The sequence below is a fragment of the Saimiri boliviensis genome, chromosome 19 (assembly GCF_048565385.1).
Source record: "Saimiri boliviensis isolate mSaiBol1 chromosome 19, mSaiBol1.pri, whole genome shotgun sequence".
Taxonomy (NCBI): Eukaryota; Metazoa; Chordata; class Mammalia; order Primates; family Cebidae; genus Saimiri; species Saimiri boliviensis.
This window is the reverse complement of record NC_133467.1, coordinates 26,809,134-26,835,642: the sequence shown is the minus strand read 5'-3', so window position 1 is coordinate 26,835,642 and position 26,509 is coordinate 26,809,134. Positions and strand designations below refer to the sequence as shown.

Genomic DNA, 26,509 nt, shown 5'->3' with positions numbered 1-26,509 from the left:
CTCTAGGGTAGCTGGGACTACAGGTGTGTGCCACCACACTTGACTGATTTTGTATTTTTTGTACAGACGGGGTTTTGCCATGTTGCCCAGGCTGGTCTAGAACTCCTGGGCTCAGGTAATCCATCCACCTCAGCCTCCCAAAGTGCTGGAATTATAGGCATGAGCCACTGCACCAGGCTGCCTCTGATATTTAGACTAATCGAAGAACACCAGGAAGAGATGAGGAAGGGATGCCTCTGCCACATCTGTCATCATGGAGGCTCTTGTGGAAAAGAGTTCAAATGGGAGCATGTCTGGCAACAGAAGTGAAAGCATAGATCCAAAAGCTGACCACTGAGCTATCTGCTTTTCTTCTATTTGGCATCATTGGAACTATGGCCAGGCCTTAAAGGTAACTTCTTCAGTGTGTCCAGGAAGTAAAGTGCTAGGAAGAGGTTATCTGTAGAAGTAGATTCATGAGCTCTAGGTGGGAAGTACCGATACTCTGCAAGGCCCACAGGAGAGCAAGCCTTCTTCCTATGAATCCCCTTGCTCCTGCTCCATTTGTTCTTTTGTCCTTTCAGGAATATTGTGATGAGATAGCCCTCATCGCATCATTCCATTCGTTTCTTTGTCAGCCAGCCCAGCCAGAAAAGAAATCGCCTTTCAAAATCATTAGGCAATCTAGCTACATTCTCACCAGCCTAGGTACCTAGATATTCACTCATTTTCTGAGTAAGCTTAGGCAAATTGTTTTTCCACTTAGTTTCTTTACCTGCAAAAAGAAAAAATTTATATATCTGTTTATGTGTGTGTGTGTGTGTGTGTGTATGTGTATATATATATATATATATATATATATATATATACCTTAATTTCAAAGTTAATATATGAACTTAAAGCCTGAAAAGTGTCATAAGCCTTCTGAAAGACAAGGAAACCCAAAGCATAAATAAAGCGTTTTACAAACAGTAGTTTGAGCTGCTGTGGGGACAAGGCACCATTTAGGGCTAGAGTGAGACTATGTATTTCATGGATCTGATGAAAACAATAATCAGCATTCTGAGGCACTTGCCCATGATGTTGTAGTACAGCTCAGTAGTTAAGGGCTTCTGCCCAGGAGTAAAACTTCCTGTTCCAATACAGCCTTCGTCACTCACCAGCTTTATGCCTAAGGGTGAGTGGCACCTCTTGGAGCTTCTCTGTCTTCATTCATAAGATGAGGGTCATGCAATATGACTCACTGGGTCCCTGGGAGGATCACATTCCTGACACAGAGTAAGTAGTAAATGGTGGTTATCATGTTGCCTTAAATCACAGGCAATCTCTGTAACAACACTGGAAAAGCAATTTTCATCATCTCTATTTTACCAAAGAGAAAATCAAAGCTCATAAAAGCTAAGGTGTGTGCCCAAAGTCACATGGTAACGAGTCTTCTCACTATAAAGCTCACACTACACCAGTTTACTCTCCCATACTGAAATCTACAAGGCACCTATAAAGCATCCATATTCTCTTCCCAAATCAATGGGCTTAGACAGCTGCCATTATTGGCAAAGTCACAAATCAAGTTTCAGGCATAAGGACTGCTACACATCAGCCAAGCCACAGGCAACAATACATTGATTTGCTATAAGCTGAAAACATGATCCAATTCTGCCCCTAAAAAGGGTATACAGTTTACAGGCTTCCCTTTGGATTCCTCTAGATCATGAATCCTGCAGAAGTGTAGAATGCGGATGAAGCCTGGAAATCAAAGACATCCCTGGGGAATGCAAGAAATGAGAGCGGTTTCTTTTGGCCTTTACTCTGTTAGGGTCCGATCTCCTGAGTGGAGACTTCGGCAGCCTGAAGGGAAAAGACAAAAATAGTTTCTAGCAGCTGACACTGCAAACAGAACCAAGGCTCATGAATAGACAGATACATACATATTTAGCCCTTACACCTCCGCCCTCTCGGCATGTTTTGGAACTACTTTTCCACTTTCAGGCTGAACTTCTTGTTCATTTTCATCTGCTTACCATGGTCCCGAAGCCCCACACCTGCTGAGAGATGACTTTGCTGAAGAAGGCCGAGGCAGTGTCGAAAGTCTGGAGTGAACTGGATACCATAAGTGGCTCCTACACCAAAGTCCTTGAGACTGTGACATTCTTTAGACCTGAACCCACAACATTCCCTGCCTGGGGAGCAGTTTACCAAAGTACTGACTTGTTTGCCCCTACATTGCTAACCCCATGTAAATCCCAAGTTGAGCACACTGGCAATTTCAACTGAATAAAATGGCACGTGCATTTCCTTCTGCTGTTTTTCTCCTCAGAAAATAAAAAAGCATGCCGAAATTAAATATCCCTTAGCACTTGTACCCAGGCAGCTGAGTGGACTATTTACTAGCTAACGTTCATGGTCTGCTTTGTAATCGCTTGACTCTGTCTTGATTGTTTGGGTTTTAATGCTTCAATCATCTGTTCTCTCCCTTCACAACCGAAGCTTGATGGAATTTTAAAACTGGGAAATCCTTTGGAGAATGTTCTATCTTGTTTTACAGAAAGAAAGTCAAGGCCTTTAGAGGTCATGAAGTCATACTGCCTCAGTATCTCAATTGTGTTCACTTTGCCCTATGTCACCCGGCCTCTTCCTTGTAAGATATCAGGGGCTGTGCCCACCTGTCCTTTGGCTCACCAGAGAGCTGTTTGGAGGCATGATGGCACCTGAGAGGGATCATTAAGCTGGGAGGACAGTGCCTCCATCAGATATAGCTAAAAATAGGAGCCTGCCTGAGAGCAGAGTCAGCTAGCACGGTTCTATGAGATAGGAGGGGCCCCTCCAACTGCTCACTTGATACTCCACCTGTCCTCCTGGAAGGATGGGCACACCAGCTACCCAAGGCAAAGGGACAGGCTAATAAAACAGCTGCACACACTAAGGGCAACCATGCTGCAGCTGAAGTTGCATGAGCTGCTTGCTGGGGCGGGAGAATTCCCTTTTTGCAACCACCTGATAGGTGGGGCTACATAGTGTGATTAGAAGGAGTAGGAAGGCTCTCCTCTTGGCCCCAAAATACTTCTGCTGGTTGCTGGATGGTGCCTAAAACCTTTCCGTTATGAAGGAATTTGAAGTCCTAAAGATACTTGGAAATTATCTACTTCATTTACCTCAATATGGAGATGACAGAAATAAAGCCCCAAGAAATTAAGCACTTCAACCAAGGGCAAACAGCCTATCTAGGACTTCCCAATGCAGGATTTCTGAAATAATAGTTTCAAAAGCTGTTCTTCAAAAACAAAATTTCTTTAAGATTCTGAAATCAGGTAATTCAAGCAATGCCACATTTTCTATTTCTCCTTTGTCGAGTCTACTTATTCTTTATTGAACTCAATAAAGGTAAACACATTAGAGATGAGGTACACACTTTAGAGATGTGGTCTAACCTGGCAAAGCTGAAATAAGCTTGTGAGTGTCCAGACTTCAGGATCAAAAAAATACGGCTACCTCAAACAAAAGGAATATTCCCTGAGGTTAAACCACTCATAGTGCTTTGTTAAAATGGTAACACTCCAGAATCAGGCACAGCTGACTAGTGTCCATGAATAACCTTTAGCATGATATATTTACCTAAGGCTTTTCTAAGTAGAGCACTTGTAACCATACAGCCAAACAGGTAAGTCCAATCCTGAGGCTACAATCCTGAGAAAGCTAGTGTGGATAAGGAGGCTGGAAATGAAATAGGGCAACCTGAAGACGGGGCTCACTGAAGGAAAGAGGGAAAGTCAGAAAGAGGGAGAAAGGCGTAAAAGGTGAAGCATCAGCAAAATCAGTCCATGGTGATTTGGCAGGTGAATCAGTGATCATCTCTCATCAAACAGAAGCAGAAAACAAAGCCCTTCCAAACAAACCATCCCTGCCACACTCCACCCACAAAACACATCCTCGCCACAGCTCCCAGAGCAGTCACTCTGGAAATTAATTCTTTTCTATAGACTTTATGTGCCAGGTTTCTCTCCTCGGCAATCACGTAAGATCTAGGAAGGAACTTATTTTTTTAATAGAATTTGTTTTAATTATGAGGAAAGGGTGGCTGCCCTATCAATTAAGTCATGCTTCAATTAGTACAGCTATCATTTGGGTCATTACTTTAAGTATTTGAAATGTCTACTTAAAGAAGGTCACTTTCAATTTGGTAAACACGCCTAAGTCATCATATTAATTCACAGCCAGTCACCCAAGGAATGCTGAGTAAGTAAACAATCAAGCATTAGCTAACCAGCCACAAATCCATTTGACTTTATTAATTTCTGTCTTGGCAAAGAAGCAAGAGAAGGAAGCAAACCACCAGAGACATTCTCACATCGTTCATTCACTATACATTTATTACATACCAGGTGCCAGTCACTGGTAGGTTTCAATATGTCATTAATATTCACAACTCAGTTATACATGAATGCTTTTAAAAAATGAAACCCAATTTTCCCAAAAATAAAAATTTCAGTCCCTCAGATGTTTTATTTCTGCCTGATGCAACCCTTCACCTTCCAGGTTTTCTATCCCTCCCTCCAAAAGACTCCCATCACCTGACAAGTAATTAATGAATATAAACTCACACTGGAAGTACTAGAGAGGCACTATTTTAAAAGTCCTAGGAGAATACGAGTGGTAAAAAAAAAATAGTTCTATTGTTGCACTCAGATTTTTTTAAATATACATTTGGGTTTTGTGTTAGGAGGCGTAGCTTATACTTGTTCAAAAAGTTTTTTAATAAAATACACACATATATATATGTTCCAAATGCAGAGAGAGATGTATACATCCTAGGAATAAAGTCTTAAAAGAGTGCCACTTTATCAGAGGAATTTCCTTTGCCTCATTTCAAAGGAAGCACCCCCTTTCCCATCTGCTCCTGACAACACTGAAAAACTGGCACCCATTCAAATCAATACCCAAGAAAAGACCCACGCTGAGAACTGACCTCAAGCTCTGCTCATCAGTAAGAAAAGGAGTTGGCCTGGAGATGTCCCACGTTCCCTCTATGGCCTGCAGATTAGGGGGTCCAGTGTCACCTAATCTTCTACTACAGCTCCATGGGGAGAGGGTACAGATACCATACATATCCACACACTGAACCCAGCCTGGTCCCCGACAAACGCATGCTGCAGGCCCCTACCCATGAGGCCCCAACTTTCCCCAGGGAGCTCCAGCCAGCTTACCAAGATACACAAAACACCCCCACACCACCCAGAAGGAGAGAGGAATCTCTTTCCCTCAGCCAGACAGTCTCCTGAGGCTGCTGACATCACAAAGGTGTCAACTGGCCACCTCATTGTCATGTGGTTCTCCCCTGGCTCCCCTTCACTTGCAAACACAGGGAAAGGGTGAGACCTTTCAAAGCTGCCAAATGGGCAAGCTTCCAGCGGCAGTCTGGGAGAGAGTGGCAGAGCCACCAAGCTGGGCGGCAGGGCAGTGAGCCTCGCGTTTCAATTTCTGTTCAGTTCTCCTGTAATGGAAAATTGCTTTGCACAAAGCTAAAGTGTTACAGTTCTTTCCAGCGCCCCTCCCCCGCCCCACTCCCCCACTGGCAGCCTTCGGATCAGAGGGACAGAGCCCGCAGGAAGGTGGAAGGACGGTGGTTGTGGCTTCTTACTATGTCCCTTGCTTCAGGCCCTGGCCCTGGGTGGTTACTCTTTTCCTTTGGAATGGGGCTGGTATCAGGGTCAAAGTGTCCAAATAATTGTCTGTGTCAAGCCCAAGAAGTAATCTGCACAGGGAGACAGTTAACCGAATACCCACTTGACATACCCCTGAACGCCCGGAGGCTGTTCCTGAACGAGAACAGAATCACTAGTTTGCCAGCAATGCATCTAGGACTCCTCAGTGACCTTGTTTATTTGGACTGTCAGAACAACCGGATTCGAGAGGTGATGGATTACACCTTCATCGGGGTCTTCAAACTCATCTACCTTGACCTCAGCTCCAACAACCTGACCTCGATCTCCCCATTCACTTTCTCGGTGCTCAGCAACCTGGTGCAGCTGAACATTGCCAACAACCCTCACCTGTTATCGCTTCACAAGTTCACCTTTGCCAACACCACCTCTTTGAGGTACCTGGACCTCAGAAATACCGGCTTGCAGACCCTGGACAGTGATGCCTTCCACCACCTCCCTGTTCTCGAGACCCTGTTTCTGAGTGGAAACCCCTGGAAGTGCAACTGCTCTTTCCTGGACTTCGCCATCTTCTTAATAGTGTCCCATATGGACCCCTCAGGTGAGGGCTTGATTGGGTGTGGGGAAGAGGATGTGATTGAAGTGGCTCCAGAAAAGGTGAAGTCAAAAGATGCTCAGAGTGGGTGAGAAAGTTGGGTAAAGCTGATTGGAAGCATTCTTATTACTCTGCAGGGCCCACCCTTGGGTTGACTGGAGAAGCAATAAGAAAAAATTCTGAAATAGAAATTCAAAGAGCTGAGTTCTGATCCCAAACTCAGCACTTACCAGTTGGCTACCCTTGAAAATGTCACCATTTCTCCCTAGCCTTGGTTTTCTAATCCATAAAGTGGGGACAATAATATTACCTAACGTACAGAGTTGCATCAAATGTATGATGTGTGTAGAAACGATAAAGTACTCTAATTGCAAAGTGATAAGGTAATACAGGGACACTGTATTCTGTTGGTAAACTATTTTAATCTGTTTAATTCAACAACTGAATTTTTCCAGAATCAAAAAGTAAGTTCAGTCATTCATAAGCAGTAGAGAATTCAATAAGAGTATGATATATAGAAGGGAAAATTTCATAAGCAGATGGAAGGAAGGGCGTGTGAGCTACCCAGACAGTGAGAGAGGGAGGAGGGGAGAAGGAAGAAAGAGCTTTTGATAGTTGCTTTGTTTTGAAGATGCCGGCCCCCTACAGAAGGAGAGAATGGCATGAATCAGTGGGAAAGGGTTCCCAGTGCTCCCGGTGTCAAGCGGAGAGATTCTAGTCTTACAGACAGATGCTCAACTCTTATCTGGAAGGCTTCCAAGCTCCTTGCTGCCACTCTACTCACTGTCCTCCCCAACCTGCCATGGCCCCTGTGCCTCATTCCCTATTTGTCTTAGGGACTTTACTGTCTCGTCCTTATCCTCCAATTCTTCTTCCCCCAATAATAGTACTTTACTCAGGAAAGTCAGAGCTTCAGAAATACGAGAAATAACTCCTCACATAAAGCCTGGAGCCACTGACGTAATCCAGCAAAATTGGACTCTGGGTAGAAAATCAAACCCTGTTAAAACCATATCTTCTCCTTTCCCTGGGTGTTTGCCTTTGAAAATGTTTTCATAGAGCCGGCTTCATAAAAGTCCTGAAGTTTCCACCATGAAGTCCTGCCCAGGTAGCAATATCCTAGGAATAATCCTGGCCAGAATGACAGACGTCAGGAAGAACTGGGGAGAGAGAACCAAGTAGTGACAGCAAGTGAAAAACGTGCCCTCCTGGCCTCCCAATGGGCAGGTCTCAAAAAGTCCTCACGGCAGAGTCTGGACTGGGATGAGGCCAGCAGGGCTTTTAGGAGGCAAAATTTAAGGAGGCACTGAGAGTGAGTGCACTGAGATTGACATTGCGAGTCAGTGCCTCCTTAAATGTTGTGTCTTAGACACCCGGCCCTACTGCCAGATATTTCAACTTCAGTTGTTAGAGTAAATCAAAGGGAACTAACTTTGTCAGACCACCTTCCAACAGGACTAGAACACAGAAGCAGTTATCCTGGGTAGGTTGCCCTGCCTCTCTGCAACACCATCTCTAGGAGCCAGAGATAATGTGTTCTACTTTTCTCCAAAACTGGTGCTGTGATAGTTTCTAGAAAGCACTATCAAAGAGGGCCAATATTAATCATCCTCATGCATAACATATGGTCCATAAAGGGGATTCTCCCCTGTCCATGTTACTGTAAATCCGCCTGTGGACGGGTGCTGTCTTCTCTTGCCCCTCACTACCACACATGCACTTTTTCTTGAATAGAGCCCATCAGATTGCAAGGGGGACCTCCCACCCCAGCTGACAAGAGTGACATAGCTTGGCTTCCACCCCAGCACCTAAGCCTACTACTATTTCACCTCCCAGTTCACCTCCCTTCATCAAATTTCTGCTTGCACAGTTGGATCTTCTCAGAATTTTCAGGCTGACCACTTTGGACTCCTTGACTCTTCAGTTCAATCCACAGTTGAATGGAATTATTTCTTTTTCACTGCATAGTTTCCAAGACATCAGAAAGGAGTGTCTATGTTGTCAAGCTCATAAGCTCAACATGAATGAAGAGTCTGTTTTGTGAGATAGACAAAGCTTTTGTCCCACAGCCATGGGACCCCACACATGCGCCCACAACTGCCAATTTACTCACCTCCCTCCATTTTTCCACAATGGTACCTCATTTTCTTTAGTGTGAGTATCACACAACACTGAAATTTCTGCCCTCAGCCTGTGGAGGAGACAAGGATTAGTATTTTTAACCCTATCCTTGAATGAGAAAATAGATTGACCTCCCCAAAATCACACAGCTGATAAATGGCAGGAAAGTTATTTGAATCCCTTGATTTCAAATGCAGGTCTTTTTCCACAAGGCTATACTATCTCATAAATCCTCAAATTACATAACTGTCATCCTCTAAGTGAGTTTAGTTATAAATTTAAGTCGTATTACAAACATACGGCTACAGCATCTAAACTTCAGATTTATTTTTTTAACTGGCTGCCACCTGGAACTGACTCCAGATCATTTTCATTGGATAATAAGCACTAACCATCATAAATTCATTGAAATGCCTATGCTTCCCTTGCAAACCCAGGTTTCACCCCAGTCCACCCCAACTCCTAAAGGGTAAATCTAACCTTAGCATTGGCTCTCATTTGGGCCCTAATCAGTCTGGTTTTCCCTTCCCATACACACATACAATCACAAATGTGCACACAAACACACACACATATGCAAAGATTTACATATACCATGTATGTTTATACCATATATACATACACATATATACATACATGTGTTACATACCTACACGTATATACCATATATACATACATACCTACTTACATGCCCACCCACATATTACATACATATACATAAATGTACAGATTCATGCCCATACACATGAACAGATATGTGCATGCCCATAAAGTTGAACACACATACAGTAGAATTCATTAGCTGCTTCACTTGCCCTGTAGCCAGACCTCCATGCAAAAAAAAGATACTGAGTTCATTTGACTGTCCTATGATGATTCATGATCTCCACTAGGTGAAAATATCTTCACTATTGGCAAACATTCTCGGTGAACTCTCAAACTGAAGTCCATGTATTTACACCACATCTGTTATCAAAATGGTGATCTTTGGCACATTCTAGCATGGAGCCCAGGAATCTCTCTACATATGTGCACATTTCAGGAAATAGGAAGATTTCTATGAAATAAGCTGAGCAACCTGGTTGTTTATAAGACACAATCCAGTTCACAAACAGGTTCATTTTAGACCCAAGGAAATACTGAACCTTAGCAATGGGAAATGTTCACTGTGGCGTAATATTAAGGGCAATATGAGAGTGCACATGTATATATATATATTCCTTGAAAAACAATACAATGAAGGACTTCCATGCTACAATTGAGTTCATCCATTCATCTATTTAAATACTTATGAGTACCTACTATGTGTCAAACAAGTGCTCATGTAGGTAACTAACCAAGAAACCTGAGGCTGCATATGGAGACTCACATAACTCTGGGTCATCTGCATATATCGGTGTCATAGTTCAGTTGGGTGTAACAGAACAAAACAGGGCAGGACAAACGAAGCCAGCATGTGCCTACTGGAGTAACAGGCACTTAGGACAGCCACTTGTACTCTAGGCAATGAAGGACAGCCACCCTGCCGGCAGCAGAGCCCAATGTTGAGAGCTCAGATTTTAGAATAAAATCAACAGGTTATAATCCTAGCCCTGATGCTAACTGTAGGATATAAGACAAGTTACTTAACCTCTCTGAACTTTAATTTCCTCATCTTGAAGACAAGGATAATAATAGAACCAACATTCCTAGGGCTGTCATAAAATGAAATGAGAACATTTATGAAGTGCCATTAGCATTTAAGCTTGACACACTATAAGCAATCAAAAAACAAATGATTGGTAGATGAGGAAAGATACAGGATACTAAGAGAGTATAATGGCAGAAAGCAGTCAAGTGGTCCCTCAGAGAAGCAGTGGACTTCAGGAAGGCTTGGCAAATGTGGTGTTAGAGGACAATGCACCCTGTCTAGAAACAGGACTACAGAGAAGCAGGTAGGAATACAGACAGGATGTGGGAAGGTGGGCAGCTGCCTCTAGGACTCTAATCCCTAATAAAATGGGGCAAGGAGAATCCTGGAGGGACAGGACACACCTTTGCACATTTTGGCTAAGTTGGGTATTATTAGATAAGTTTAGAACATGGGGGTTCAGACCCTAGAGAACAAAAGCAGAAGCTCAGATCAAGGCTTTCTCAGCCTGGGCCATGAGACCTGCGGCTGGACCAGCAGCAGCAGGGTGCCTGTTCCTGAGTCACCTGAATCTAGAACCAAAGCTCTATCTAAAGACAAGCTCCACTTCCAGAGGCAGGTGTGGATGTGTAGGCAACATTCTAGGAATGTGTAGGCAACTTTCTCCTGCCTGGGGAGAAAGACATCACCGACATGGTATAACTGAGCAATAAATACTTTTGCCCAGGGTCTCCCTATCCACTGTCTACCACTAAGCTGAAATTAGCCACTAGAGATTCATCCTTTTGGGTCCCAAATATGTGTCATAATCTTGAAAAAGACCCTGCAAAAACACATGAACTCCTTGGAAGAATAACACAAGTGCCCCTAAGCCTTTATCAGCTCTCATATCAGAAGGAGGAGTTAATTCTTGGGAATTTGATTAGCTAAGATTAATCCTGCAGCAGTGGGGAACCTTGAAGGAAACAGAGGCAGGAAGGAAGTGGAGAGTTCTCAAAAGAAAAGACATGAAGGCAATATCATATGCTTCCCTACGTCACATTTTAGCTAAGGACACCCCCCTATAGAGGGGCTGTAAAAGAAGCCAAGTGTTTCATTCACTTTATTTTATCATAAGGCTACACCAAACAAGAATATCAAAACTTTCTCAAGTTGGCAAGAGATTTGGTGCTATTATCAAAGGTCTGAATCAAAAGAAACTCTCCAATGGCATACTCACCAGATGTCCTGTAAAGTGTTCAGTTCTCAAAGAGTTAACATAGTCACTTTTTTTTTTTTTTTTGAGACAGAGTCTTGCTTGCTCAGGCTGGAATGCAGTGGCGCAAGCTCGGCTCACTGCAACCTCCGCCTCCCAAGTTCAAGCAATTTCCTGCCTCAGCCTCCCAAATAGCTGGGACTACAGGCACACGCCACCATATCCAGCTGATTTTTTTTTTTTTTTTCCAGTAGAGACAGGGTTTCACCATGTTGGCCAGGATGGTCTCGATCTCTTGACCTCGTGATCCACCTGCCTCGGCCTCCCAAAATGCTGGGATTACAGGCGTGAGCCACCACGCCCAGCCAACATAATCACTTTTTAAACACAAAAGTTACAGCAGAAATGGTGGTGTGTTGTGTGTCTCTGGCCAGGGTGCTCTACCGAGCCCTGATCAATACAGACTGAAAACAGCCCCACACATTCCATTTCCTTTTTGGCCCAGGTTAGTAGGAGGACTAATTCCTAGCCAGAACTGTTATTTTCCAGTCATTAATGCTATTTGAAGGCAAGAATGGTCATTGAGTTCTTCCCAGGATATTTGATTTCCCTCAGGGGACAGGGTCAAATGGCTTTCAGGATGTTCTCAAAAACTCAAACTCAGCTCCACAACATACAAAACCTGGCTTCATACATCTGTTCTCCTCCACCACAAAGTCTGGTCTAATGCTGTCACACAGAAGTTTCTGCCACGGAGTAAGTGGTCTATATGTATGGTGTCCGACATAGTAGTCACTAGCCGCCATGTGTCCATTGAGCTCTTGAAATTTGGCTAGTACAAATGAACTAAATTTTTTATTTTCTTTTATTTCAGTACATTTAAATAGCCATGTAGGCTAGTAGCTACCATACTAGTCAGGGTAGACTTTTAACATAGGATATTTAAGGTCGAACTTTAGAATCCAGAGTCACAGGTAAGCGGCTGTAGAGACAAGCCCAGCACAGAGATACCCTGATACTTAAGTTCAATGTTTTTCCCTGATGCGATCATATTTCTTTGCTGTCAAGCACAGCATGATCCATTTAACTCTGAAACATTTCTTGTATATTCATTATGTGCCCAACATTGCATTATAATGCTGAGGTGGCACAGAGAAAAAAGTTACAATTTTTGTCTTGAATAAGATAATCTAGGATACAAGAGACAGAATTGAAAGCCAGGAAGCCCTGTCCTGATCCCAGAAATGCCACTGTGTGATATGGGGAAAGTCACTTTCCTTCTTCAAGAGTCACTTTTCCTGTCCTTAAAATAAAGGAGTCGGGTTAGCTATTCTCAAAGACCTCATCTAGCTGGTAGCCTATGCACCTAAACAGAAAGATTAGCACACAAGAGGTGAAAGGAGAGCAGCGCTCAGCAGGCAGTGTCCCAGGTGAGCAAGTGCAAAGTGGCAAGTGCTGAGGTGGAGATGTTCCCAGTGATGAGAGCTACATCACATAATTAGGAAGTTCAATTAAGAAGCAGGTGCCTCCAACTCCTGCACTCTCCCACTTCCTATATAAGCACCCTCAACTTCACTAAAACAATGCCTCCACCCCAAGGAACTCATTGCCCCAGACATTCCTCCCAGGCCAGACCTGCTCAAACAGTGCTTCTTAAACTCTAATGAGCACAAGAAACCCAGGTCCCATGTCCCATGCCCTGGGGTTCTGATTCAGTGAACTCCTCCTGCAGGTGGTCCTTAGGCCACTTTTCAGGAACCCTAGAACAATGGCCTGTGTTCTGGACCTTTAGTGGTTGTTCCAATTAGTAAATGAATCAATTTGCTCTGAGATGCTAATGACTAGTGTTTTGAAATACCCCTCAGGGAGCATTTGCAATTTGACAGGGAACAACCAGAAACAGTGAGAATTCAGAAAGTGACAGGCTACCAGGGGCAAGAGTGGGGCAGTTTGAGGACACAGTCCCCTCTGTGTCAGCTCTTATAGCCTTCTGCAGTCCTAAATGAGCCTGATGGTGGGGCCCACACATCAAAGGAGCTTGAGCAAGGGTGCTGCAGAGGCAGTGGACAAAGCTACTCAGGGCCATCTGCAGGGAGCAGATGGGTTGAGTCATGTGCTGCTTCAGGTCCAAGTCATTCTGAGGGCGTTTTGAGCAGAGAACATCTTATTTTCATTACAAGGCTATATCATCCCGTATTCAAGACTGCTGTACTGGGATAATGGCCCCATTTCAACCTACCAAGTACAAAGTCATCCACAACTGTGCCCAAACTTAGATTTCCAGAATGAATTCAGGTCCTCGCATTATTCCACTATCAATGCTTACCCATGTCCTCCATCAGGGAAATTAAAGATCAAACGCCCAAAAAAAAAAAAAAATGGCTGGGCAGCCGGCAGTTTCAAGGCTTCCAAGGCTGTTGAAAGCCAGAAGAGCAGCCTTCCAAGGGCAAGGAGAGGGCTGAGAGGAGTGCAACTGAGTCAGTGATCCCTAAGCCACCCAGAAAATCTAAGAAGGGATAGGAGCAGCAAGCATAGGACATTTAGGAACCCCTGAGTGATTCTGACACACTCCCCAACTCAGGCCACTTTGAATCCCTGAGAGTAAGTAGGTGATCGAAGGATATTCCAAGCTCAGAAATGCCAGATCTCTACACCTGGCCCTTCGGGTCACCCAGCTTCACTCAGGACTCTGGAAAACAGCAGTTCAAGTCTGGCCAAAGCAGCCTACCTCAGTTTCCTCATCTTTAAAGGTGAAAAGCTCCTCATCCTTGAGTTAATCCTACAATGGATGGAGCAGCTAGAAAAAAGGATGGGGGCCCAGCTAGGAAGGGCCTTGAATGATTTTCTGGGGAACATGTGATATATCTTAAGAAGTCTTGGGAGGCCAGCGAGCTGGAGGTAGGGCTAGGAAGGAGGCTCCTGTAGGCATTCAAGCCAGACAGTATGGCAGCCTAGAGCAACAGTGAGGAGGAGAGGTATAGACATTGGAGAAGGAACCATTTAGAAAGCAGAAACAACAGGATTTGGGACTGAACTAGTTCCTCTCATAGTTTCCTGTGCTCTCTGTGTAACTTCTGGCACAATTCTAATTAATAAATGTGTATTTATTTAACATCTGTCTTCTCTGATAGACTGGAAGCTCTATGAGAACAAATCTGAATCTTTAGAAACAAGCACAGGCCTGACACAGAGAAAACGCTGAACCAGTGATTCCTGAGTGAATTAATGATATACAGAAAATAAAGGAAAGGGAGAAATCAACAGCAGCTCGCAAGACTTTGGCTTGGGACAATGTTGGGGCTTTCCTGACAAAAACACACTTGGAGGAGGGCAGTGAGGAAGTCAGAAGATAAGCCAAGTCCCATCTTGACCTCTTTGAGTGGGAGGTCCCTGTAAATCACTAGGCATTTGAATGTTCTGGCCTGAAATTCAGAATAGAGAACTGGCCATAAAATATACGTATTATTTGGAGATCATCAACTCACTAGTGATCATTGAAACCTAACAGAAGATGAGATCAATCAGGAAAAAGTTTCAAATGAGGATAATAAGGGCCAAGTACAGAAGCTTTAGGGAATACAATATACCAAAGGGTCAAGTAAGAAAGAGCAACCCATGTAGGACAGCAGGAGCCCCCAAACAAAGCAAATTAGAACAGGGTAAATTCATGGAAGCCAAAGGTTCCAAAAAGCAGGAAGACGTGAGATAAGGACTGAAAACTGTCCATCAGATTTAGCACCAGAGATCCCTGATGTCTTGCGCAGTTCCCTTGGCGTGGTAGGAGCGAACAACAATCCATAATCAGTTATGGGCTGAACATCAAAGACAAGAAGGAGTAAACCATGTTAACTACTCTTCTAGAAAGAGTGGCTGTGGACTGAAGGGAATAGGGTGCTAGCTGGAGACAAAACAAATGAAGAAGGAGGATTTTTAGGAGAAAAGAGATCCAACTATGTGCTTATCTGCTGATGGAAAGAGTTGATGCAGAGAAAAAGGACAAAGATATAGGAAAGAAGGGAAGTCACTGGTAGGATGAAATACCAAGGGGACAGAAATCGATGGATGGTCTCCAGAACCAAATGGAGAGGTAATCCTTGAAAGGGGAGTGGCACCCCCTCCGTCCTCTGGGACTGCAGAGGTGAGGGTAAGCAAAGATGGGGGAGTGTGATGATGGGGGACAAATACAAATGAGGGGACCACCTGGTGCCTATATTTCTCTTTCAATGAGGTAAAAGACAAAGAATGATTTTACACCTATAAAGTACATATTTTAATGTTTTCTATGATGCTTCCATAACACTAATCAACTAGGTGACTATAAAATATCCATTATCCTTGGGATGCTCACATCCTACTTTAGCAGGCAACACTAAGGTGGGTTCTGGATGTGGGCCACCTGGCTTTTCATCCTGCCTCTGTCACTTGCCAACTACCTGACTGTGGGCAACAATCTCCATGCAAGCCAGGTTCTCATCTGCAAAATGCAGATAAAATAGTGCCTATTACCTCAAGTTGTGATAATTAAATGAAAAAAAAACCCACATGAAGATTTTAGAACTGTGCATAGTAAATGTTCAGTTAATGCTAGCTGTCATTGTTGTTACAAACTCTTGCCTGGTTGTGATTCTGACTCTCACGTGAGATGCAGAGAAGGGGTAAAGCAGTGCGAGTTTGCAGAAACAAACAGGGTGAGCAGAGGCAAGGAGTTCAACTTGGGCGTCCCAGAACTCTTGAGGTCTTCAGCGGGTGTTAAAGCTTCCAAGATGGTAACATAAAAAACACCTAACCTGTTGCATGGCCCATATGCAATGATAGTTTCTGTGGGGTTTTTTTCTTTTTTCTTTTTTTTGGAGACATACTCCTACTACTCTGTCACTCAGGGTGGAGTGCAGTAGTGCAATCCCAACTCACTGCAGCCTCAACTTACCAGGCTGGGGTGATCCTCAGCATCCCAAGGAGCTAGGACTATAATCTTGTGCCACCATGCTTAGCTAATGCTTTTATTTTTAGTAGAGATGGATGTTGCCATATTGTCCAGGCTGGTCTGGAACTCCTGGCCTCAAGTGATCTGCTCATCTTGGCCTCCCAAAGTGCTGGGAGGCCTAAGCCACTGCACCTGGCCAATGTTAGCTTTTTTGATCACACAGGTGAATCTGGCCTTCTCTTCAACCCAAATAAGAGAATTACTAAAAATCTGATGCATCCAATGAAAACATAGTTAAGACTGTAATTAAAGTCATGTTAGACAAATCCTTGTAATTTTCAAAGCATTTTCTTCTAACAGCCAAGATGCTTTGGTCACAGCATTTGGCTGAGGTGAGGCACAGGCATTGTTATCCCTACATGACATTTACAAAGGGGTAAAGAACCCAGACTTTTATCTGAGTACATGCATTCACTGACAGTTACTGAGTACCAATCAGATGCCAGTGCCTTGGCCAGGCATGGGGCATACTGCTGTGAACAGAAACAGACATGCTTTCATGAAATTTACATTCTAGTGGGAGAAGAAGACAATAAATAAATTGATACTTGACATAATGTTAAATAATGACAAGTGTCATGGAGGAAAATAAGAGAGGGGAAGAGAAGAGTGTGCCTGAGATTGAGAACAAGGCAGGAACTTTCAGGCTCAGTGGGGCTACAGAGGTGATTTTGAGCAGAGAACTGAAATAAAGTGAGAGAGAAGTCATGTTAATATTATATAGGGAGGAGGAAGGTCTTTCTAGGCCAAGGAGAGAATGAACACAAAGGCCCTAGGCTGGTATGAGTTTGACATATTAGTGAGTATGGCTGGAGCAGAGTGAAGGAAGAGGAGAAAGGAAAAGAATGAGGTAGAAAATTACTGAGGCCAGATCACATAGGGTAGATAAGCAATGGAGAGGCTTTGGATTTTATTCTAAGTGTGATGGAAAGTCATGGAAGGATTTTGAGCAGGGAAGTGACATGATCTGTGATTACAAATTACTCCCACTGCTGTCTCCACATAGAGATTGTAGGAAAAAGCAAAGACACATATTCAGAGGCCAAAACAGTTCAGGCAAAAGAGGACAGTGGCAGGGACCAGGGCAATGATCCAGGTAATGAGAAGAGGTCAGAATCAGGACATATTTTGAAGGTAGGACTAACAGTGTTTGCTTATGATCTGAACATGGAGGGTGAAAAAGGAGGCAAACAGGACTCCCATGTTTCTTCCTGGTGGACTGGTGGACTGGTGAATGGTGGTGCCCTTCAGCTCCTGGGGTTCCACGAATGGTTTGTTTTCCATGAGGATAACTATCTACTCTCTGGATTTTTCTGAGCAGTTGGGTAGTTATTAAGCAGGCCCAGCTCTAGGCCAAACTTAGAAGAACTAGAAAAAAATTTAATTTTTAACTTCTAAGAAGCACCTGGTTCCAGCCCCCAGCCCCATCATACAGCTTATTCCCCTCACCCCACCAAGAGGTGGTAGCAGGGGGGCTACCCCTGAGTAGGGATTAAGGCATTTGCTTCTTTTTCAGAAAACTTTACACTTTGAGTGTTATTTTATTGGTGAAATGAAAGGTTTCATCTCCCACTGAGTTCTGGGTACTGACAAGCACATGGGAAGGAATTATGAGAAAAAGAAAGCTTTCTGCCTCTGAATCATGACCATATGCAACCAGTTATACACAAGATCAGTTCTGTAACCTAAAACACCTGTAAAACACAATAATAATCAGGTTGAACTTGCTGAACATCAAGGTCTCATCTACATGTTCCATGAGTCTATTAATCACTTTTACCCTTTAAAAATCTATAGACTCTACATACAAGGGGCGGGGGGGGGGAATTATGAATATCAGATAAGAATAGTACTTTGTACAAGCCCAAATAACACAAATCCTTAAGGTTTTAAGGTGCCTGGGATGGATTAGTCCAGGAGTCAGCAAACGCTTTCCATAAAAGGCCGATAGTAAATATTCTATCTAGGCTTTGTGGATCTTCATTGCACCTACTCAACTTTGCCATTAGGGTGAAGGCAGCATTAGAAAATATGTAAAAGAATGGGAAAGCTGTGTTCCAATAAAACTTTGTTTATAAAACAGCAGGCTGGATTTGGCCCACAGGTTGTAGTTTGCTGACCACTGGCTTATGCCATCATTGGATGACAGCTGGGCAATGAGTAAATGGAGCTCCAGAAAGGTGAAGGTAGAAGCCAGTGCCAGGACTTGAAATTCTCATAGGTTCATGCATGAGGATCTGAGAAGGGAGCCTGGCTGGCCAGTTAGCTTTGGTGTTCTTGAGCAGCCATATTGCCCAGCCTAGGTTTCCTTCTAGGGAATCATCTCCTCTGGGCACCCACAGTACAACAGAATATATAATTCTGATTCCTTCAAATTCATTTGGGGAACCTGTCCTAAACAGCAGGCCAAAGACATGAGCATTTTTAAAGTGCTATGGGAGATCAGACCAATAATTCACCCTGGCATGCAACATACCTTTATTGAGCACCTACTATGTGCCAGGCACTAAGGATACAAGGGTACAAAAAAAGGATCTCTGCTCTTAAACAGTTGTCAAAAAGCAATTTGGAAATAATAATAATTAATTACCTTTTCATATCATGTCTGCAATGGTTTATCCTCACACTCTTTCTCTTGTTTCCTTCTCTTCAGTCTTAGAGGACAGAGGAGGTGCCCTTCCCAGTTCAAGGTTTATACCTCCATTTGGTCCAAGAGAGCATCCACTCCTGCCTCCTTGGAGCTTCACTTAGCTCACTGAACCCTCCTCACACTCATAGGGATTGGTATTCACCCAGTGTAGAGTGTCTGAGGCAGTCCAAGAGGTCAGCTGACCCACCTGTCATATTCTACCACCCAGGTTCCCTTTCTTCCAGCCAAGCATTATGTAAAGGACAGTGAGCCCAAGGATTTAAGTAACAACCAATTCATTCAACAAACACACCCTGCACTCCAGCATCCTGATAGATGTCAGTGTACAAAACAGAAAAAAATCCCTATCCTCATAGCATCTGTAATCTAATCAGTGGAGTCAGACAAATGAATAGGTGGCAAATCAACTTCCTTGACCAAAAAAAAACATAATTTAGCTTGCAAAGAACAGAAGGCAAAGCATTTTACATCCAGTGATATTTGGGTGGACTGGGGCCTAATAAGAAAAAATGGGGAAATCAGGCTTTTCTCTAGGTCCAGGGTAGAAGTTGATGAAGTGCTTGAAAAACTGCTTAAGCTGACAGAAACATATTTACTCACTGAGAGGTAATTGCAGTACCTTCAGATTCAACCCTCTTGCTTTCCATTGCCACCGCCTAGATGCTCATCCCCTCCAGTCAGTCCAGAAGGTTCCTGAGCAAGCTGCCACAGGGGCTCAGCGCAGGCTGCCCATGGCCTGGCTCCTTTGGGGGCACTAAGCCCCTAGCAACCTGCAGCAGAACCCTAGGCAGAACTGCAGTCCCTCCTGCAGACCAAGGAAAGAGGCAGTTCCCCTTATAAACAGAGGGTTCAAGACTATTTTCTGAAAGGGAGGCTTTCTAGGCTTCTACGCTAATACGTGTGGTTCCAGGCCGCAGACACACAGTTTCTCCATGCATCTGATTCTGACAAAGAGGTTTTCTGCCTTTAAGCAATAATATTGTGTACAGAAATAAACCAGATGGTGGTTTATGTTTCCTTAGGAACTATTTGCAATAAGAAGTTCAACATTAATGACCACTGTAATTAATGACCTGGGCCACTGGAGTGAGGCTGAGGGAAGGGATGGCATAAAGTTGGGTCACCTGTCTCTAATATAAATGGAGCCTCCTGGAGTTCTGCAGTGCACAGCATGTACAACAGTACTTGCTAACCCCTTGTGTGAGAGGCAAGGAAACCAAGAAAGCCAGAGAAGGAAGAATTGATGTACAGTTTATTCATTCCATAGCATGGGAATAATTAAAACTACCCTATGGGATGGATCAAGAGCAGAGCTTAGAGCTTAGTTTTGTAAAGCATCTCATATAGTACATAACACATATCAGGCACTCCAGGATCGGTAGATGGGTATAAAACCTGTAAAGACAGTATACTAGAATAGGAAAAGAGGGTATGGTTAACGAGCTAAAGAAAAGGAAGAGAAGTGACTTTTTTCTATATATAAAAAAAGAAGGCAGGCCGGGTGCGGTGGCTCACGCCTGTAATCCCAGCACTTTGGGAGGCTGAGGCGAGTAGATCATGAGGTCCAGAGATTGAGTTCATTCTGGTCAACATGGTGAAACCCCGTCTCTACTAAAAATACAAAAAATTAGCTGCGCATGGTGGCACATGCCTGTAATTCCAGCTTCTCAGGAGGCTGAGGCAGGAGAATTGCCTGAACCCAGGAGGCGGAGGTTGTGGTAAGCCGAGATCGCGCCATTGCACTCCAGCCTGGGTAACAAAAGCGAAATTCCGTCTCAAAAAAAAAAAAGAAGGCAACAAAGGGTTAGAAAAAGGACATGAAATAAGTGGGACAAATGGAAAAAAATCGATGCTAGATATAATGACAAATATATCAGTAATTACATTAAATGTCAATGGGCTGATTAAAATACAAAGTTTGCTTGCTTGGATGAAAAACAAAACCCAGCTAGGAAAACAAAACATACTGCTTACAAAAGTATGCCTTAAATATAGGAACATAGAAAGATAAAAAGTAGGGCCAGGCACGATGGCTCACGCCTATAATACCAGCACTTTGGGAGGCTGAGGCGGGTGGATCACAAGGTCAAGAGATCGAGACCATCCTGGTCAACAAGGTGAAACCCTGTCTCTACTAAAAACACAAAAATTAGCTGGGCATGGTGGTGCGTGCCTGTAGTCCTAGCTACTCAGGAGGCTAAGGCAGGAGAATTGCTTGAACTTAGGAGGCGGAGGTTGCAGTGAGCCGAGATCGTGCCATTGCACTCCAGCCTGGGTAACAAGAGCGAAACTCCATCTCAAAAGAAAAAAAAGATTAAAAGTAAAAGGACAGAAAAAGATACACAATAAAAACACTAACCAAAAAGAAATTCAATGCACCCATACTAATGTTAAACAAAGTAAACTTCAAGGCAAGAAGCATTACTAGAGATAATGAAAGATACTGGTCAATGACATAAAGGTAATTCTACCAGGAAGATATAAAAATTATAACTTTGTATGCACTCGATAACACAGCTTTAAAATTTGTAAAGCCAAGGTTGGGTGCAGTGGCTTATGCCTATAATCCCAGCACTTTGGGAGCCCAAGGCAGGTGGATCATGTGAGGTCAGGAGTTCGAGACCAGCCTGGCCAACATGGTGAAACCCCATCTCTACTAAAAATATAAAAATTAGCCAGGCATGGGGTGTATTCCTATAATCTCAGCTACTCGGGAAGCTGAGGCAGGAGAACCACTTGAACCTGGGAACTGGAGGTTGCAGTGAGCCGAAATCGTGCCACTGTACTACAGCCTGGGCCACAAGAGTGAAACTCCATCTCAAAAAAAAAAAAAAAAAAAATCGTAGAGCAAAACTTGAGAGAAATCTATGGAGTGGACAAATACACAGCAAAAACTGGTAATTTTACATAATTACTGGGACTAGTAGACAATAGTCTAATAATAACTAAGAAACGATAGATGTTTATAAATAAAAAGTCAATAAGGATATAGAAAATTAGTACACCACCACAACCTAACTGACATACATTGAGAACAATGTACTCAACGAAGAATACAGTAAGTCCTCACTTAATATCAATAGGTTCTTGGAAACTGCCACTTTAAGCAAATGACATATAACAAAACGAATTCCACCATAGGCTAATTGATATAAGGAAGACTTAAGCTTCTATAGCTTATTTATAGTCACAGAAACATCACCAAATTTCTAAATAAAGATCCAAAAAATGCTTCTAATATTTAGCAATGAAATATGAAACATACAAACATTTAAGAAAGATTCATACAAACAATTAAGATAATATTTGCCTAATTATTTCAGTTCAGGGTTGTGAGTGGCTGAAGCCTGTCTTGGGAGCTCAGGGTGCAAGGTGGGAGGCCGTCCTGTCCATGACGCCATTCCATTGGGGGCCACACATACACACTTACATTTACTCAGACTGGTACAATCTAGACACGCCAATCCACCTAATATGCACATCTTTGAGATGTGGGAAGAAACCAGAGCACTTGGAGAAAACCCATGCAGACACAGGGAGCCTGTATAAACTTCATACAGACACTGGCCCTGGCTGGAATATTTTTTTTTTCTCATTAACATTGCAACAAAAATGACATAGTATGAAACAGCATTATTAGAGGATCTACAGTATAATTTTTTTGCAGCGCATGGAAAATGTACTAAAATTGACCTTACATTCAGCCATACAGCAAATTATCAAGAAATTTCAAAGGATCAAAATTACAGAGAGTGTTTCTATAGAATTAAACCAAAACAGTAGGATTAACCTAGCATCTCATAATTTAAAAAAAAAAAAATACTAGAAAATCCCCCATTTTTACGAATTACCCAATTTGGTCAATGAATCCTAGCTCTTATGGACAAGAACAATAATGATCAGACATGTCTACGCCTTTAGGAGCTAAAAGTCCATCTAGTAAGGGAGAAAGGATGCACGTTGTAAATAACCATCATGCAAGATGGAATGTGATCGGTACATTAAGAATGACACAAGGAAATGCTGGGGACGAGTTCACGAGTGGGAACAATCACATATCCTCTGAGCTCTGAAGACAAGGTGGTTGAGGAAGGTATCCTCAGAATAGACACATTTAGGCTAGATTTTAAAAGATGGAAAGAACATGATCCTGCAAAACCAGGGGTATGAGGCGTTTGATACAAAAAGAGCAGTGTAACAAAGGTAACTACAGATGTGGGCAAGGGTGAGATGTAATCACGGCATAATATGCAGTTAATTTGATTGGAGCAAAGGTTACCAGCAGTGCTGAGAAGTAAGCGGGGAAGAGGAGAGAAGAGGTAGATGCTGAGGGGCTCTGAATGCCAGGCCAGATGGTCTGGGTGCTATTCTGAAGTTCACAGGGGGTCAGAGGAGGATTTTGAGCCAGAGTTTGCCTGGGAAGAGCTGTTCTTGGGGAAGGCAATTTGGCAGAAGTGTGTGAAATGGCCCAGAGCTGGGAAAGGGAAACAATGGAGATAGGGAGCCTGGGAGGGGAGAGCCCAGATCTTGGCAGTGACTGTGACTGGGAAGAGGGGGAGAGAATTCAGCGGGAGAGAAACCCAGGCCTCCCTCCCAACAAAGCCACCCACATCCCTCACTTAGCAGCCTAACAATGCATTAAAATCACTGCCTAATTGCTCCTTTCAAAGTTAATGCTCCAAAATGGGGAAATGTGTGTGATGTTTAGTCTCATCTCTGCCGCCCAAGCTGCAATTTGAAAGCCCAATCTTTTTAAAAATAGAATGAGATAAACCCCCCTAGACACATCCCAGACCCTCCAAATCCCATGTTTTCCTTTCTCAAATACATCTTTCTTTATAGATTCATGTGTCTCCCATGGTTTGGGCAGGTGACCTGAGCTCTCTCTCTCTCCAGCTCCCAGGCGCCTCTCCTGCTCATTGGAGCCCCATGCTCAGTCCTCCTGGGCAAAGCCACAGAGGTCCTCAAACCAGGCTGACTGGAAAGAAGTCCAGAGGCATAATTGTGTTCCTGTGACTTCAGTGCTCAACTCCTTTCCCTCTATCTGAGAGCCCTCTGGTGGGGCAGATGTGCCCTGAGGGCCACTATCCCATACTCAGTCTAGAGAGAGGTGTCTTCCTCTCTCTTCCTCTGTAATCATTACAAACAATGGGTATGACACAGTTGCTGCACTGGCTTCCCCTCTTGCATCTACAACTTGTTCTGAGAGTGAGTCCTAAACAGCATTACACACTTCAGGCCATCTTCCTGAACAAAACAAAATGACTTTGCTGTAGGTGTACTGATACAGAAGCAAGAGGAAGGCAATGGTGTCCAAGTGAAGAGGACAGCTCTTTTCAGCCACCCACAAGCCCAAGTGCCTTTTCCCCAGTCAACTTACTTCTGTACTTTTAATTTAAAGGCTTCTTCCAGTGCCCATTAGGATTTCCATAACTGAACCTGATTTTCCTAACATCCTGGGTCACCAAGGATAGTGATGTTTTCACTAGTCAGGCAGTTCCTGCTCTGAAGTTTTGAGGAAACTCCTCTCCACAATAGCTCCTGTTTGCAAATCCCACTTATGCAAAACAAGCTCACACTGGTTTTCTGTCTTCTGTCTTCTCTCTCCTATCTAGATCCTGCAGTTATCTAGAACCTTCGAGTTGTGGGATCTCCTGAGTCTCAGTTTCCTTATTTGTAAGAAAATAATATTATGTGCCTCAAGGTTATTATTAGAATTAAATGAGATATTTGTAAATCACTTAGTGCATAGTAAGAGCTTAGCGAATACTGGCTGCTATTTTAATTTTCTTTGTGGTTGTCTCAAGCCCTGGCCTCAGCCCCGAGCTGGAGCTCAAGGATCTAGTGTGTGCCGGATACCTACACCTCACCACAAGCACTCAGCCTCAGCATGGCAGAGTATACAGAGTTAGAAAAATGCAGGGCCAATGATAGGGCTCCAAGGATTCTGTGCTCGAGGCACAATCACCTGCCTTCTTACCTATGTTGATAAGTCCTCTTGACTACCCTGGGAAGAAGTATCATTCTTTGCACTGCTAAGATGAGGAAATGGAATTCAGAGAGAGAATCCAGTATTTTGCTGAAGTTTACAAAATCAGCAAGTAAGAGTCTGGATTAGAATCCTGGCCTGTCTAGCTTCAGAGCCTACTTTTCTTTCTGTTACATACTGAAGGCCATGGCACTAGATATGGGCAGGTGCTGAGAGAAGTAGCCAGGAAGCTGAGTCAGCTGCTAAGAATGACTGAAGACTCATGTCGATGACATAATCAGCCAGTGATGGATGACATCACCACTGAGAAGCGGAACTGCTTTCCCCATTGGCAACCTCTTTACCCTGAGCTCCCCTGACTTGTCATGGGGGGAAAGTGGGGAGTGGGTAAAACACAGTAAACATTTCAAGGGAATCTTATCTCTCCCTAGAGTTGAGTGGCTTGTGAGGCTCTTGGGGGATGCTAGTGGTGCCAAGCTAGACTCAGCTACTGCTAAAGAAAAAGGAAGAAGGTGAAGGAAAGTTGGGATGGAGGCTAGGGAGGGGCAAGAGGAAGGTGACTGGTGAAGAACAGGGGCATGTCAACACTCTGTGGCAATCCTGCCTAAGCTTCCAACCTCCCCACCCCTGTTGTGGCCTCACCTCCCTTGAGGATCCTTAAGAAGCATTTTCATGGCCTGAATGCAGCAAAGTTTGGGGACAAGGAACAGTCTAGGCCCAGTACTTCTCAAACTCTAATGTGCAACAGCTACCCTGAAAGTCTTGTTGAGATGCAGATTCGGATTCAGGAGGTCACAGGTGGGTCCTGAGCGTCTGCATTTCTAACAAGGTCCAGGTAATGTCGATGCTGCTGGCCCACAGACCACACTTTGGGCAGTGAGGGTCCAGATGGCTCCTCCAGATCCCCTTTGGCCTTAGGACTCTGGGAGTCATGCTGTTTCAGCACCCTACCTGCTGTGTTTTTCTTCTTAGATGATCTAAATGCCACATGTGTGGAGCCCACAGAGCTGACAGGGTGGCCCATCACACGAGTGGGGAACCCACTCCGGTACATGTGCATCACGCACCTGGACCTCAAAGACTACATCTTCCTGCTGCTCATCGGCTTCTGCATCTTCGCCGCGGGAACTGTGGCCGCCTGGCTCACAGGTGTGTGTGCTGTGCTCTGCCAGAACAGCCGCCGCAAGTCGAGTGAAGAGGACGAGGACGAGGCCGGGACTAGGGTGGAAGTCGGCAGGCGGATTTTTCAAACCCAGACGACCTCATCCCAGGAGTTCCCTCAGCTTATTTAGTTGCCTGAGACCACCATCTTATGTGCCTCCCCCAGGCTCCCTGCTTTCTCTCTTGCCCTCCCCATCCCACCACCCTGGAGCTGTCATAGACATTGAAACCTACTAGTAAAATGAATAAAATCTCTGGTGGCCAGTTCACAGGTTGTTCCCTTCCCACTTCACCAGCCCAAGGATGACTCCTCGAGCTCAGCAGGATGGGGTAGAACAAAATCTAGAAATATTGTTGGATGCATCTAAATATCAAGAAAGCCTGCCCCAAAAGTAAGCCAATTTGTGTTTAATAAATACCTATTACGTCCCCAAACTAAGGGCTGGAGGGATGGATACAAGAAATACAAGATTTAAGATCTTCCTTAAAGATCAAACAATTTAAGTGGAAGTTAAGGTTAACATTAATCAAATGGAGAAAAATATAAG

General features: G+C 43.8%; 2 protein-coding genes across 4 annotated transcripts in view; one reads left to right on the top strand and one right to left on the bottom strand.

Annotated features, from left to right (window-relative positions):
• RXRG (retinoid X receptor gamma) overlaps positions 1–26,509 on the bottom strand; it is a 198,291-nt gene that overhangs the window by 139,384 nt on the left and 32,398 nt on the right. Inside the window, exon 1 of one of the 3 annotated variants that reach the window (XM_074389868.1) lies at positions 8,345–11,598. The exons of 1 other annotated variant lie outside the window; for it this stretch is intronic. The gene's annotated coding sequence lies outside the window, so the exon portion shown is untranslated. Of the gene's footprint in view, positions 1–4,942; positions 5,272–8,344; positions 11,599–26,509 lie in introns of those variants that run through there. One more of the 3 variants, XM_074389871.1, reaches the window with a different exon arrangement.
• On the top strand, positions 5,318–26,225 carry LRRC52 (leucine rich repeat containing 52). Its single transcript, XM_003928069.4, has 2 exons — positions 5,318–6,237; positions 25,773–26,225. Exons 1-2 carry the CDS (start codon positions 5,616–5,618, stop codon positions 26,090–26,092), a joined length of 942 nt encoding a protein of 313 aa, XP_003928118.3. The 5' UTR covers positions 5,318–5,615; the 3' UTR covers positions 26,093–26,225.